Source organism: Dermacentor variabilis, chromosome 2, assembly GCF_050947875.1.
Source record: "Dermacentor variabilis isolate Ectoservices chromosome 2, ASM5094787v1, whole genome shotgun sequence".
Taxonomy (NCBI): domain Eukaryota; kingdom Metazoa; phylum Arthropoda; class Arachnida; order Ixodida; family Ixodidae; genus Dermacentor; species Dermacentor variabilis.
The window spans coordinates 12,672,461-12,688,868 of NC_134569.1; the positions used below are offsets into that span (position 1 = coordinate 12,672,461).

At 46.4% G+C, this 16,408-nt stretch overlaps 1 protein-coding gene across 1 annotated transcript in view; it reads right to left on the bottom strand.

Annotated features, from left to right (window-relative positions):
• LOC142571368 (eukaryotic initiation factor 4A-I-like) overlaps positions 1 to 16,408 on the bottom strand; it is a 61,628-nt gene that overhangs the window by 24,223 nt on the left and 20,997 nt on the right. The window contains exons 5-7 of the mRNA XM_075679653.1: positions 2,562 to 2,671; positions 2,302 to 2,445; positions 1,688 to 1,825 (exon numbers count right to left, since the gene is read on the bottom strand). Coding sequence (XP_075535768.1) covers positions 1,688 to 1,825; positions 2,302 to 2,445; positions 2,562 to 2,671 — 392 coding nt within the window. The remainder of the gene's footprint in view (positions 1 to 1,687; positions 1,826 to 2,301; positions 2,446 to 2,561; positions 2,672 to 16,408) is intronic.

Sequence of the window (16,408 nt, forward strand, 5' to 3'; positions counted from 1 at the left end):
GGTTCTACTGTAAATAGGGTGATTTGCGATTGGCACGACTGTGGCTTCGAAGTGTGGTATCGACATGCACAGCATGGCGTTTTAGTTTGCCACATTGGCCCTAGCAGCTCCACTGGCAACGCTGAGCTCAGTATTTTTGCTAGCCTTGATCGTAAATACAGGTCGAGATTCTCTGGTCCCGAATATAGGTTGATAGCTAATTATGGTTAACATTTCTTGAAATAAAGGCCGACCCATACTTGAATAAATACGGTAACTCAAAATTAGCACTTATGTATTGCTGAGAGTGTTCTTGCGATCACGAAATCAGCCAATAGCATTGGTCGCTCAACTGCTTTCAATTAGCTTTCGTTGACGAGATCGTGTATGTGAGAGCAAGTGTGTGTTCACTGCTTTTGACTTGCGATAGTAAATTCCCTGTTGCATGCAGTGAAATAATACAGTGAAACCTCGTTAAACCAAAGTTGGCCAGAGCTCGGAAAAAGTACGTACTAAACGGTAGTACTGTTTAACCGAAATAGCACGAGATTGCCCACTTACCTGTCGAAAACGGAACTCAGAGAAAGTGCGATGAAAGGGGAAAAATATGAAGTATTTATTCACTTCGCGCGACAAAAGTGGCGTTTTCGTTTGATGCCGCGGCGGCCTAGCACGACGACAGCGGCCTCAAGCTTACTGAAGCTGTGTGCCAGCTTCTCAGCCAGCCCCCTCCTCTCGACAAACACTCGCACGGCAGATTCCTCGTTGGCGTTACGTGTTCTCCGTGCACACGCGCAGTAGTGCTGCAGAAGTCCCGGGGCGCCTTTTTCATTGCCGGGTGCCAAAGTTCGGAATACTGTTCGTTTGGAATAGTTACGTTATCGCGCCCCTGTTTTCATCACGACGATTGCATTCTTGAGGCTGACGTAACTTGCAGCTTCTGCCACTGTCGGGCCTGAATCGCCCGTGGTGTCGCTTTTCGTGTCGTCCTCATCACTGTCGCTAGTTGACACTTCGGCAACAACAGAGGCAACGATGGCGAAAAGTCTAACCTCGTAGATGACATCTCTTCGAGGTCGCAGCAGCGCTGCCGAGCAATCCAAATCTTCACATTCCAAATGCCACACACTGCAGTCAACAGCAGATCCATGTCGCGGGCCAGCGCCGACTTCTTCGTGTCACGTTCGACAGCACGGACAATGTCTAATTTTTCTTCTACGCTGAGCACCCGGCGTCTTTTTTATCCGCGCTTCGGCATGACGCGAGTCCTCGCTTGCATGACACCACAACGCTCTCTGGCACGGCGTCAAAATGATGTTCATGCGGCTTCACGTGCAAACGCACAGGGCGCTTGGAGGCCGTTGTACCGATCTCCGAGGCTTGTTCTTCTGCCGGACCGCCCGATGGAGACGACGCACCGCAGTGTTTGCACGACAAAAAGTGGAAACGCTAAGTTTTAACCGATGCATATGCAATAAGCTGGTACGGTTTATGCGGATACAAAATACATTCTGTTCAATGACCGCTGAGTCGGGGAATTGACTTTACTACTTTTAAACCGAAACTACTGTTTAAGCTGGTACGGTTTAACGAGGTTTTACTGTATTTGGCTCACATGTTTAAAGGAGCCTCACTAACAGATCGGCAACGTTTTTTTACCAGATTCAAGAAGTGTTTCAGGGAGGGCCTCTTTAATGGATACACTCACCAGTGCCGAGACGGTGAAATCGCGCTCGTGCATCTTCTCTGTGAGCCAGTCAACTTTCCGCCTCGTGTTGCAGAAGATCACTGCCTGGGTGATGGTCAGTGTCTCGTACAGGTCACACAGTGTGTCCAGCTTCCATTCCTACACCCAAGAACACACTTGCGTTTCACCTCACAGCTGCCACAAGTTTCATATGCCACAGCCAAACAGTGCAGGACATTACTCAAAGAGCTTCGAATTAATGTAACTCTGAACGTAACCTCGCGCTGCCATCTTGTAGCCTCCAGGTTTGCCCAGATGCTAGAGCAACTGCCCTGGAAAAGCGCTGGTTCAACGTTCGATCGCTGGACCAGGACAAACCTTGCCTTACATGAACCTCCCAGGGGTAACACACACTCATCAGTACATGGCCGCTGAGGCCAGAAATGGAAGCCTCACAATTTTTTTTTTTTTTTCCATATGCCATAGCCACTGGAACCCTTACAGCACGTTGCCAAGAAATTCAGGCTCAAGTGCATGAACTACTTTGTCAGTGGTATTACTGCTAGCATGTTCTAGTCAAATATAACTAGCAAAGCGTACAAAACCCCAATGTTGGACATTCCTGGTAAGCTTACCTCACGGTCTACGGCTACATAGAATTGCTTGATACCCTCAAGGGTAAGCTCCTCCTTCTTCACCAGAATTCGGATGGGGTTGCGCATGAAGCACTTTGTCACATCCAGCACATCCGACGGCATTGTAGCCGAGAGCAGGATCACCTACAAACACGACACACCAAGTTTCACATACAAGGTAATGGTAAAAGGAAAAGCCTACTTTTCATTCTAGCTACTACTAAGTAGTAGTGAGTGACCATACAAGTATCAAGGAATACCTGAATGTTTGAGTTTAGTGTCCGGAAGACGTCATAGATCTGATCTTTAAACCCTCGGGACAGCATTTCATCAGCCTCATCCAGCACAAAAATGCGGATGTTGTTTGTTCCTGGAACACAGAATGCACATCACCATTAAGCATAGATGGCAATAGCCTTACTCAGCCTACAAGTAATCATACCTCAAGATATAGGCTCCTTTTTATGCTCAAGACAACTTGCCACCTATCAGAAAGCGATGCTACAACACACTTCACTCAAAAAATGAGTTCTATGCATCTTAAGTAGTTAAGGCCTGCAGAAAGACAATGCCCATATGACAGCACTCTGAAAAAACTCAAAAAGCTAGATTTCTTAATGAAATTGAAAACCTGTATTTCAGATTTCTAGGTAATGCGAAGTACCAAGGTTGCATGGAGTCCCTTTGGCAGAACACACTTAAGTTATTTGATTTATGTAATCCCATAAACAATAACTCTGTTCAACTGAGAAGCCCTAGAAACAACAGAGCCCAATCCAAACTGGTGCTCCACGACAGTAATGAGGCAAAGGTGATCACGTGCCAGTAATAAGTAGCCAGTTGTGTTCATTGAAAGAGCCAAGTGTAATAATACAACAGCACTGCCCACGGTTTTGGAGGACCCAAAACGTATGTTGTAAACTTGCTACATCATGTGGCAGTGCTCTGTGCATGCCGAAGTTATCGATCGAGTGATCACAGCTAGACAAGCTGATTAAGGGGGAACATGGGTTGTGGAGATCATTTCCTGTATTTTACGGCCAACTCTGATGAAAATAAACAAGCTTACTTAGTTTTTCCGTGCCGATTTCAAATATTCAATAATTCTTGTAGGTCTATTAGTTCAGGATATTGACAGTGCTGCCACTATTGTTCCCAGAGACAATGGGGAAAAAAAAAGCTGCTCAGCAAAAAGTGAATATTATTGAATAGCCAGATGCTACAATGTGCAATAACTACAACGCTGCAAAAAAGTTTTCAAATGAAATTATAATAGCTGCAGGTGATCAAAATTCTTTCCTTGTACTAAGGCAACCCCACCAAAAGAAAATAAAATGAAAATATACACGCACACGAATTTGAAATACGGCTCTCAGCACATTGTAATAGTACGCAGATTAGGCTTTCTGATAAAGAAAATTATTGCTCTAGCTGTTCTAGATCATAAGATATCACTCCGACAGTCTGGTGAAATGACCCAAGAACATGTTTTGAGAAAAAAGTGAGAAAACATGCAAAACCCTATTTTATTTACAAATTTACAGCTGGAACAGCTAAGTAGGCAGCAGGCATGTAGTCCTGCTGACTCCCAGCCCCTGCGTGCTGCTTTTTGAGCGACTGGCGCAAGTTTTCTGATGCTTTGCGCTTCTTGGCTAATGCTGCCATTCGACGCCCATCTTTCTCGGCCATGCGGGTGCGACTTTGCTGGCTTTGATTTAGACATAGTTCTTTCATTATGTCCTTTGAGGCCCTTTCATTGCCTGCACTGAACTTTAATACTGCCTCTGCCACAGCAGCCTCCACCTTGAACAAAGAAGCGTGCCAGTGCCCAGATCATCGAATGCAGGCTTTCATTGTTATTTTGTGTTTTACCACGCTGCCAACGTTGCAGCAGTTTCTTGTCTGAAAGACGTTCATATATGGGACGTAAAGCCTGACACACATCAGGAGGAAGCTTTCAAGGTTGTTTTGGAACCGGCTCACCCTTGGCCACTGCAGCATTTTGCTTGCACAAGGAGTTTGGGCCTTATGGACAAAGAGTGTGATTAGCCACATCATCGTTTGATGTAATGTGATGATATGTGGTCATCACTGCATTTTGAGTGGCATCTACATCACTTATGTGGGTCTTCAGAGCCCATCCATAGTATGAGGTTAACCTGGAGATCAAGTCTGCTGTCAAGCGGCCCTTTCCACTAAGACTCATGTCCAGGGCTTCTGTTTTGCCACCAAGTTGCGCAAAGCCGTCCCCGTGCGCTTTTCCACGTGACTCACGCAGTCCTCTTTTTCAATTGGGATATACCGATACTCCATCATCTTGCAAAGCGAGATAACTGCGTCTGTTCCCGTCACAAAATACCGTTGTATACCGCAGATTATGCCGCTTCAATGATCGCCTGAAAAGGATGAGGGCAGCTTCCACCTCCATCCCGCCAGCTTTCTTATTAATATTTTTCTGACACTTGTGCCCATTCTTCCAGGCTTCATAGGAAGGGTCCCTCTCCTTAGGCCCCGACTGCAATCCAGCACAGAAATTGGTCAATACAATAAAGCCGAGCACAAGTCCGCTGAACATCTCGATCACGGTGCCGACACCAATATGGGACGTTTGACCGTGGGTCATCCATGACCTGTCATACGACGCCGCGATGTCCCCAGTATGACCCACGCTCAGTTCGGCGTAAAGCTCGTGAACTGACTGCGGGCAGTCGCTCGTCAGATTACGCACCGCATGATCGGCCACTGGCGCCAACTTCCGTCTTCACATAGCTCTGCCACGCTTTCGTGTGAAGAGCACGACGGCTGATGCCCATAAACGAGAAAACGTAATTGAATGCGGTCTGTCGGTTCCCCTTTCCTGCATGGCACGCATAGCCAAAATGTTCACAGCAAAGGGTTTCATTCGTTCTGCACTGAATGCACGACGAGCTCCACACTGACGCCATCTCTCCACAGTTCGCGCACATAAAACGCAGCTTCACAGTGAGTCCGTATTCCCGCTCATCTCGAACCATTGCAGATATTGCAGTTCACAAATGTTAATAAAGTGTTCACGGCACTCAAATTTACAATCGTAAACACAATCCCATCAGGCAGGCGAAGTGCATCGTCGGTATTGTCACCCACAAACTCTCGTTTCCTCTCGGTCGCTGGAGCGGAAGACAACTTCGATAGCTTTGCTTTGGCTTTCACTTACTCCACCTCCAGCTCGGAGGGTTGCCGGTAGATTGTATCTTGCCGTACGCGAGCGCTGGTCGAAGGGTCCGCGGCAGACAGACTTGTCACAGTCCGCAGCAGCCAATGCAGTCATTAGGCCTGCCGTTGCTGCATTGACTATTTCGGCATCGGATGCTGAGGTTGTGGCGTCCTGGGCATTTTGCAGTGTCGAGCAGCGTTTTTTGACGTTTTCGATAAGCGTCCGTCGCACTTTATTCACACCAAACTTGTGCCGCGTGTGAAATTTGCGCTTTGTTTCAGACATCGCACCCTGCTTCCTCGCTGACACTGGGGCAAGATGGCGCACCTCAATGCGCAGCTCCAAGTGTGGAGCAGACGATGGCGATGGAGTTCCGCCAATCTGGAGGCTAGCTCAAGTCACGTGCACTGAGCGACTAACAGGAGGACGTTCTAGTACCTTTTTTTTTTCGTGCATTTTCTAAGTGGCCAATAGCTGAATGGGGCCCGTTCTGGCGGGAACTTGAAGGATAAAGTCTGCTCTTTCAAATGAGACCAAGATGTCCGTGCTAGCACACGTGGAAGAGCAGGCACGCATTTCGGGAAATGTGCCGTTTCAACGCAAGTTTCGCCTGAAATTCGGCTAGTATCGTATTTACACGATTGTAAGTTGACCCCCCCATATCGCTTGACCGGAAAATATAAAAACCCGAGGGCACATTCGATAACGAAAATTTATTAGTAGCTGACATGGTCACTGGACTACTCGTCTTCACTAGTGCTACCATCGTCATCGTTGCTGCGGTCCCACAGCGCGTCGTGTTCCAGCGAAATTTCAAATTTGGCAAACGACCGCGCCAGGACATCTTGCAGAACAGCAGCCCACGCCAAATGCACCCAACCACACGCAGCCGTCAGGGAGGCTCTTTTGACAGGTCCGGTTGGCGTAAATTCGCAGTCTTCTGCCGCCAGCCACTCGTTGTACTCACGGAGGAGTAGAACCTTAAAATTAAGGCGAAGGTCTGGGCTTGCTTCATGACCACGTCGCACTTCAATGGCAGGGACCGATCACGCATTTCAGCGACCTGCGCCGCAAGCTTAGCCTACAGCTCCGGAAAGCGTCCAGACTTCGGCACGTGGGAAATTTCTCACTTGCCGCCACAGGGTGAAAATTTAGCTTGGCTGCAGTCGCCACTCTCGCACCACCCGTTTAGAAACATCGAAATTGCGGCCCGCTGCGCAGTGATTTGTTTCTTCGGCGTAAAGGATGGCAGCCCTCTTGAACGCTGCTGTGAACGAGTGCCGAAAGATTAGTGGGCCTGCAGCACTCATGACGACTGGGGAAGCGTAGAAGTAGCACGCAGCCGAAGTGGAGCGCGTCAAGAAGTTAGTCAAACCAATACCAATGCCTTTAAACAGAGAAAGAGAAACCCGCGAGCGGTGTCTGCTCTTCCACGAACTACCTATACTTCCCGCAAGCGCCGCCGTTCTGAGGGTGCCGCCGCAAATGGGAACAGCGGCGCTTTTATCGACTATCGACACCCCCCCATGAGTGTTGCATGCACTGTAAGACTCTCAAAAATGTTGAAAAACCCTTCCGAAAAGCGAACAAACACGCGGGATAGCGAAAAGATACGAGTAGGGCCATAGAGCAAACATAAAATTGTAACTACGTTGTAGCTCTCGTTGGTATGGCTTTTTTTGGCAGGGCCATGTTTTGGTTTCGATTGTAAGTCGACCCCCCAACTTCAGACTTTCAAATTTTAAAAAAGGGGTCGACTTACAATCGTGTAAATACGGTACATGTCGTATAAGGCATCACTGCGGCTAAAATACTGGTTATCAGTATGAAATTAACAATGTAAATGCAATAAAAGAATAGAGTTTTTTCGTGATTTTGGGTCGCCACAACCCGTGTCCCCCCTTAACAAAATTTGTAGCATCACTATTGATGGAATTCAAAGCAACACATGGGCTGTGAGACGCACTATTGCAGAAAACCATGCATTCATTTCGACACTAAGTAAAAAGTATTCAAGGAAGGTAGGGTGCCCATAAACACAGTTAAACTTCAATATAACTAATACCCGTGTCACACGGGCACATTTGGAAGGCCTTCCGGTCGACGGCCTTCGAAACGCCAGAACTCTGTCGACTCAAAGGAGTTGTCGCGCTGCTACACGGCACTTTTGAAAGGCCGTTGAGTGGTTCCGGCGTTTCTCGCCAAATTGTGTGGCGTTGCGTATCTTTATTTTCGTTTTCTTGTCACAAAAAGTTAAACAACGTTAAAACCACTTAAAAGCACTATAATTTCTTTTATGTTTGTTTATAATTAAAACAATTGTTTATACATTGCCTTACATATATGTTTAGTTTTTAAGTTGTTGAGTAGCGAAACTGCGGCAACGTTTGCGTCGCTGCACGTCACTGTTGTCGAGAGTGTGTGTAGTTCGCGCATATCAAGTGGCAAAAATACTTTATTGAATAATTGATAACACTCATATATAGTATTTTTAGAGCATTTTGGTTTGATTTGTTCTTTCTAACCGTGAGTTGGAGCACACTGTGAACGAGAGGGCATGTTCGCGCTGTTTCTGTTTCCGTTGCTCAAAGGCCATCAAGATGTCGATAGAGTTGTAAGGTGCTCCGTTGACTCAATAGACTATTGACTCGGCGGCCGTCGAAACTGCCCATGTAGCAGCTCGAACTTGACCTTTGAGTCAACTGACTATCGGTTGGAAGGCCTTCCAAACGCCCGTGTGACACGGGTATAAGTCGGTAATATCAGCAATTTGCTACATCACATCAAAGCTTCATTGTATTGGAATTAGACCTTTTATGCAAATAAGTAGAGTTCCCTATCATTTTTTTTTTTTTTGTACGGAAAGTGCCCGCAGAATTTTCGGACTTATCGGACAATTGAGAAAAAGCAAATTTAAATGAGAAAGCAATTCATTTTGATAATTCAGCAGTTGGCGACAAATGATGCAGTTTCATGCCATGTCGACGATATCTTCAGGCCGGCGGTACGAATTAAGCGAAGCCAGCAAAGCTTTGGCGAGCAGACCGTCCCCGCGGCCGATAGCGTCACCTGCACTGGGACGACGCTATCATAAAAAGTGTCGGCAAATGAAGAACGAATGATTTATCTGCCTCTCGCTCGAAGGGGTCAACGAACGCAAGATTACGCAGCCTCCAATACCAAATGCATGGAAAGACACTTTACATGTTACCATACCGTCTGGGCACGCAGACTCTGTGCACATGGCACTTTACCTCTAAAGCATGGTGCGTGGCTGCATATGCGCTCAGCCACGCTTGCCACCCGCTTGCGTGTGCTTGATCGCGTTACAGCGAGCTTGCTCCCCTCCCCTCTTTCCCTATGCTCGTGAGGGAAGGCGGCACTCGTGAAGCCATAATCTTGTTTGACCCTCGCACACTCTCAAACAAACGCGACAGGACCTTATCCATTTGGACTTCATACGGAACATGATGCAGCTCCACTTCGGTGGTCACTCTTGTGGCGAGATTTGATAGGCGCATTCGCAAGCAGCCGCTTGTAATTCAATGATTTGACCATCTGCATCAGTGGAAGTTTCCATTTATTGTCTCGGCATTCCTTTGCAGCGCCAGTGAAATTTCGTTATATAGAAATCGCATGCAAACGCACTTCGTTATATTTGGGTTAGAACTACATGGTGTTCTATAGAGAAAAGGTTATGAAAAGTTCAATACTTGGTTATATTGAAGTTTAACTGTCTTTTTGCATTTGTCACTTGTCTTAACTTGATTGAATCCAGTACTCCTTTGACGTATGGCTTCATGAACTAGTACAAAAGGACGGTGCAAGAAACGTCACAATTTAATTTTTGTGTGGATTTTTTTTGCAATCGTGCACACCCTGCCCCACATCTCTACTTCAGACCCTTTCAGGGAACAAAATGAAATTTTCTTAACACTCGACGCAAGATTTAAAAAAATCACATAATGAGCCAGATTTTTTCAACTCTATAATAAATTCAGGATTTGACCTTCAGCATGTGCACCTTTTGCATCACTTTCTGCTTTGCCATTCTAAGCTTTTCCTTATATACTGACACAGTAGAACCTCAGTGATACGATCCCCCCCATTACTTACAATTTCCTGGTACCAACGTTCACAATCGAGAACACAAAAAAATTATTTAATAGAACTACACTGATTTTTTACCGGTCTATATGCCCCCACGAAACACGATTTTTCAGCACCAACATAACATTCAGTACATTGCCAAACTTTGATCAAAGGATGTATTTTACGGCCGCGCGTCTCGTGCCTCATGCACGATTCACGCAACACTTCTCATTACGTAAATGTCAACTACAGCTGAGTATGTTAGTTTGGATGAAACATTTTTTGGTTAATACGTTATTTCTTTTTTCAAAGACGTATGAACCAGGTTCTACTGTATACCACCAAGAACTGATCTTCAAAAAATGCATTTGCTCAAGGTAACGAACACCTGGAACTCAGGTGCCATAAATTTCAATTTGTGAAGATAAAATGCATAAAACAAGAAAAGCTCTTATCAACTTGCAACCCATGCTACTTCACCAGAGAAGAGCTGCAGGTGCAAGCACTGGATGACATACCTAGATGGGTCACACAAGACTAGATTCGCCATCTGTCCAATCTGTTCCTGCATAGCTCATGCTTAAAACAGAGTTCTACATTCAAAGGACAGCAGATGCAATTAGAGCTGCTATGGTCAACCAAACCAGATTATTTTGATTGCCTGGGGTTCTTTGATATGCTCACAAAGCTTGAAAATAAGCATTTTTGCGTGCCACCAGGGGTGCAACAGCTGAAGTAGGATTTGCAGCAATTTTTGGAGGAAATTTGGAAAAAATTTGGAAGCAGGAAAATCTTAGTTTTGGAACAGGAAAATCCAAATTTGGAGAAGGTTGCAGAGAAAAATAACTACATTTTGGAGCACCAAATACTAAATTTGGAGCAGTCTAACGTGGAAGAAAACTTAATTTTGGAACAGAAAAGAAAAAGGTGTGAATATTTACAGCAGTTATTTAGAACCAACTCCAGCAACGTGACATAGAACACAACATAGGCGTTCTTTCTTTGGTCCTCGTCTTTTGCGCTGTGCACACATGTCGATATTGGAACACCAACTAGCCCAAGCTTCCACTTTATCAAGCTTGAATGAGAAATATTGCGGCAAGTCAGGGCATTTTGGCGCAGCATGGCCCAATTTCTATGAATTTCACATTTCTGGCGCAGAAATTAGCAATTGCATCAAAATGGCACAATTGGCGCAGCTGTTACACCGCTGTGCCACACTTACCCATGACCAAAAATTGAACACGCAGCCTTAAGCTCAGCATAATGCTATTGTGCCAAAGCTACGACAATGTGTCAGTTCATACTTAACGAGATTTGTCGCACCAGTGATTGAGGTCCCACGGTAAAAGTTCCATTGGCACCTCACCCAAAACCAGTGCCATAATTTCTGACCTTGCGACAGCTGCAACCGTCTTGAAAGCGTACGATCCCAGTGCTTTTAAAGGTCAATGGCATGCCAACAGCACAGCACACCACACAAATTGTCTTATATAACACAATGCTGAATGCTATTCACACTTTGGCAAATTGCTAACTACTGAAACATATCGTCTTTGCAACGTCAATGCAAGTACAGTAAAACCTAATTAAACCGGAAAATCTGATAATCCGGACTCATCCTCTGGTCCCAGCAGGCCGTATGCATTATTTAATGGAATTAAAGTTTTGTTAGTTCAGGCACATCTGAGATTGAAGCACCGAAAATATACTATGCAAAAGCTGTTCTAGCATCCAAGTGAAATGAAGCAGCGAAGTCCACATAGCCATAGTGAGCAGTGCAAATCGTACAAGGAACACTTCATGCTTTTACAGCCTTTAATCTCGAGTTAACTGCCGCACATAACACAGTGTTGGCTTTGTGTCTTCGTAACTGCATAGTCTCCATCCATGATCGTGTCGACAGCGACCACGGTTTCGACCACAGCAGTTGCGGCAAGCAGTAGTTTCATTATGACTCTGCAATGGCTGCGCATACAATGTCACAAGCACGGCAGAAGCTGTCGAGGATGAAAAGCATTGGCTATATCACAATGGATGGACTATCTGTAGGCGACCAGCTGACAGGCAAAAAAATAATCAGGATGTGCAGGCGGTAGTGAAATGCACGTTTTCAAGACATGCACCACGGCTGCACTGCGAAGGAACTTCGGAGGCCTGCACTGCTGCAAGTGCTGATCAGTCATAATGAGAATTGCAGCTTGCACACTGGTTTTGTGCAAAATGGACACTAAGTATGCCGGCCGATTAATTCAGCAAATAAAAGCATGTTAATGTAGTAAGCATTTTGTTATTCTTTTTCCGATACCCTGAATAATTTGACGTTCGGTTAGTTTTGACGCATTTTTACCAGTCCCATGAAATGCTGGCACGCTTGTGACATCCATAACTTCATAAAAGGCTCCTAAAACACGATGCCATACCTGCCAACCCGAAGATTTAGAAATTCGTAAAACTATTGCAGGGGGGGGGGGGGGCAGCACTTCTTTTTAAGGATTTACCTTTTGCGACAAGCTTACTTATGTTTTCACAACCGCAAGTGAAATCTGTTTTTGAGAGTAAAGAGTGAGAACACCACTGGGGCTCAATTTATTTTTGCAATAACTCTGCTGTTGCCGACTTTGCCTGCTTCAGAAACTTCTCCGTGTAGGTTTGCCCAAACCAAGTACAGTCGAACCCACTTATAACAATATTCAAGTGCCACGAAAATTCCATTGTTATAACCGATAATTGTTATAACCGGGTGGCATGAAAAATTTTAAATAAGGGGATGGCAGAGATGATATGAGAAAACTATATCGGCAGGGAGGCCAGTGACCCTCCCCACCACCTTCCTCCACCCAGCTGCTCATTGTGTTCACTCTAACTGCTTCCTGGGCGCTCCGATCACGTGTAACAAGCCGCAGCTGTCAGCGTTAAAGAATGGCACTGCTAAACAACTGCAAAGAGGTGTCACGGGTGGCAAGCGATATGGGAGCACCGTCGAGGTATCGCATTGATGGCCCCAAAAGGGGCCCTTTAAAAATTGCGAGAAGGCTGCCGTGGCAGCCTGTCAGATTGAGAAATCCAGAAGGAACGCTGAGGTGAGATAGCCACAAGCATCTCACCACGTACATCTCACTGACTTGCACGAGAAAACCCTACCTCCGTCAGCCTTGCATGCATTACACAAAGCTTGCCAACATCCTTCTCCAAGGCATCCAGGTGCTCCACGTAGTGCAGTGGAAGGTTCCTCGCGAAAACAAAGCTCCGGAGGGACTGAATCACCTGCCGGGCCTCCTGTGAGGACAACATTGAGGCAGCCTGCCATACCGCATCGTCGCTGCCGTCGTCGCCGTCGCTATCTGATGCAAGCACGTTCGCGACGATTGCCTCATCGGTTAGAAGCACTTAGTTTCCAAATCTATAGCTGTGCGCTTTCTTTTCACCGGCAACGTCCTGCATTGCCGACGATCAGCAGGCGGATCAGCCATCTTCCGTTTCGGCAGCGAGTCAAGCGAAGTTGGGAAACCGCGTGGCCAGGAACGACTTCGACACAACCAACAAAAATGAACGCGAGCGATTAAGCTGTTTGCAGAACTGCACTGAATGAGGAGCCAGAGAGCAACATGCGAGCAATCTGCTTGCGGCGAAGTTGGCGCGGTCCATTTGTGTTTTGTAGGGTGGGGCGGCTGAGAGCAATGGGCGCAGCCCCTTTGTGTTCGGAGGGGTGGAAGGGCGACGGGAGAGAGCCGCGTGGAGATGGCTGGAAAATGAGCGCGCGCCAGCTGTTGTAGCAGCGGCCCATTGTGGTGCGGCTCGAATTTCTCGTTTTCCTTTTTTCTTTTCAAGGATTCCGCATTTCACTACCTTTCAGCTCGGACACCCAGCAGCCAGACTTCATCGTTATAACCGATAATGCGGCATCGGGGCATTGTAGTAACCGGGTTATTTCACCATGGAAAACATGCAAAAGTAGACGGTGCAGCAGCTTCTCATTGTTATAACCGACATATTGTTAAAACCGGTATCGTTATAAGTGGGTTCGACTGTACCACTCTGGTGCCCCTTGACCATCAGCAGACTTTCAAATGTATTCTCACACACAGATCAGCGAAACTCTGTTCTGCGTTTTGTTCACAGTGCTGAATATTCTCTCACATTCATTCAGCATTGCTGTGGGGAATGGAGAGAATACCCAGCATGACCACTGAAATTCAGTGGAACCTAAGCGATCCGTTGACACTTCGAACGCTTCCTAATTGCGACTGCTGCACATCGCACCTTGGCTCATTCAACACGTCGGCTGAAGCCAGATATACTTGCAAGTTGGCTAACTCTACTTCAAGTGCGTCGATTGCTTCTTTTGATTCGCCACTCTACTGGAGCAGAATAGCAGGCAACGCCATAATAAAATGATGTACGCTGTTGAATGAAGCAGTTTCCAGAGCTTGTACTTGAGCAACTTCAGCCATCTTGAGATTGACGTCTTCTAGCAGGAATTCGTCGCAAATGTAATTTCATGATGCCATTAAGTACAGACATGCAGTAGAGAAGAACTCTCTCTCTCAATGCAGCTCAATGTCTCAACCACAGAGTAGGTTGTGCTGCCAATGACTATGTCTTCATCACCTTTCTGGTTCTCTGCAGCTCCATAGTGAACTTCCAGCAATGGATGACATGCCTTGACAAAACCTGGACGCACAAATCTAGTCAGGGGACCTTCGAAAAGGCAGTTCAAGAGGCCACTCAGTACATGAATCTGAGGAGCCTGTGCCTGAAGGCAGCTTGCCTTCTCAAAAGGAAGCATAACATTTTGGAGAAAAAGACAGCATGCCCTGTTTAGCACCGATGACAAAAAATAAAACAGGCACTCCTCACAGGTCACGTGGCTGGCTTCTCCGGAATCCTTGGTATGAAGTTTGTTTTTTTGCTTGAGGTACATAATGAGCTCCTTTCCTCTTTAGCGAAAGTTCGCCGTTGGTGCTTTTTTTCCCAAGGCCTGCAGCAGTCTTGTGAAGATGTGTAGCAGATTTTGGGGTCAGTGCAGAGTTCTTGGGGGGGGGTTGTCAGGAAGTCTTCGGAATTTGGTAAGACTCCAAAAACAAGCTCCGCTTGTTGCACTGCTTTGTTTCAAATAAAAAAAAGCAGATTAGTGGTTTCCACTGGTCGAGCAGCCTCTTCAAACACTTTCCCAACGACAGCCAATGTGTCGGCAATTGCTTCAACATCTTTCTGACCTCAGCGTCATGCATTTTTTGGAACTCTAAGTCGATCTCTCCGTTTCGAGCTTTTCTCTAGGTAAAAGAAAAATGTCAACTAAAGCCTCATCAGTGATACCTTTACAGGAAGACAAGAAGCTCCTTTCTGGGCGGCCAAGTTGAAGAGATGGCACGGGCAACCAACCCCTATCAAACCTAATTGAGCATCTCACAATACAGTAGAAAAAGTGTTCTTGCCATTTCTTGACATTGGAATTGTCCGAACACCTAGCCAACAGGTTTCTGAGAGGCAAATTCCAAGACTTCATCTCGTCCAGAACCAGAATTGCAATCTTGTGACCTGTTGCTTCCCCTTGGATTGTCTCGAGGCAAAGAAGGCAGCTTTCGACTCTCCTTGTTTCTTTAACGAAATGTCGCTACAATTCTTGGGTGATCGCTACTCCGATCACCCAAGAATTGACGCCGAAGTGTTGACGGAAGCCAAAGTGAAGCAAGAGTGCGCCCGTGAAAAAGATGCTCGAGCGGTCTTCCTCGGCGCCAACTGATCACATTCCCTCCGGCAGCGATGACGGTGGAAACAGCATTGAAGCAAACTCTGGACGTCTAAGAATTGACACCAAAGTGTTGACGGATGTCAAAATGAAAGTGTGCGCATGAAAAAGTGACGCTCGAGCTGCTTTCATCGGCCCCAGCAACAGCGCGGAAAATAGAGCCCTTTGAGACTTGCAGCGAGGCATGAGCACCTGCATCGGAGCACTGCACCGCTCCAATATTAGTGCATCTTGATCTCAAATCGCTCCTTGGCGTTTTACGCTGCAGTGTGTGTCACGGACGTGCATCGGTCATCAGAGGGAACTGTGATTATGGACTTGCCCTTAAGCTGACAGTTAAATGTGACAATTGCAGCGAAATGGCAAATGACTGGACTTTGCCGCGGATGGACAGCTCGAAAACGTGCAACCCGTTCGAGGTAAACCTTGAAGTGAGAGTGATGGTAGCCACTGGCAACGGGCAGACGAAAATGAACGACATTTTCGCAGCCATGGGAATATCTCACCGTGGCACGCACCACGAGATGCACCAGTGGCATTTGAAGAACAGGTTGGCACCCCGCTTCCACGCGAACAGCGGAGGCTGCTATGAGCAAATGTGCAACGAAAGTTGCAACTCTTTACAAAGCATTATGTTTTGGCCACACGAGCAACTTGCCATTAGCTACGACGGCATGTGGATGACACGAGGCCACTCTTCCCACATCGGCGTCAGCACAGTTATGAAACTATTCAGTGTTTATGTCACCGACGTGGTTTTGTCCAACTTTTGCTTAGCATGTGAGATGGGCCCACAGCCTGATACCGACGGCTACGGAGAATGAAGCGCAAACCATAAAGGTAAATGCCAGAAAAACACTGATAGCAAAGCTGGCCAAATGGAAGTTGAGGCGGCTCTGATCCTTTTTGAGAGATTCTTTGAATGCCATGGCCTACGCTAACAACTATGCTGTGTGATGGCTACAGCAAAACATTTTCTGCCATTCAGGAGGCAAAAGTCTATGATTATATTGAGGTGAAAGAAAGAGGGCTGCACAAACCCTGTGCAAAAACGTAAGGGGATGGCC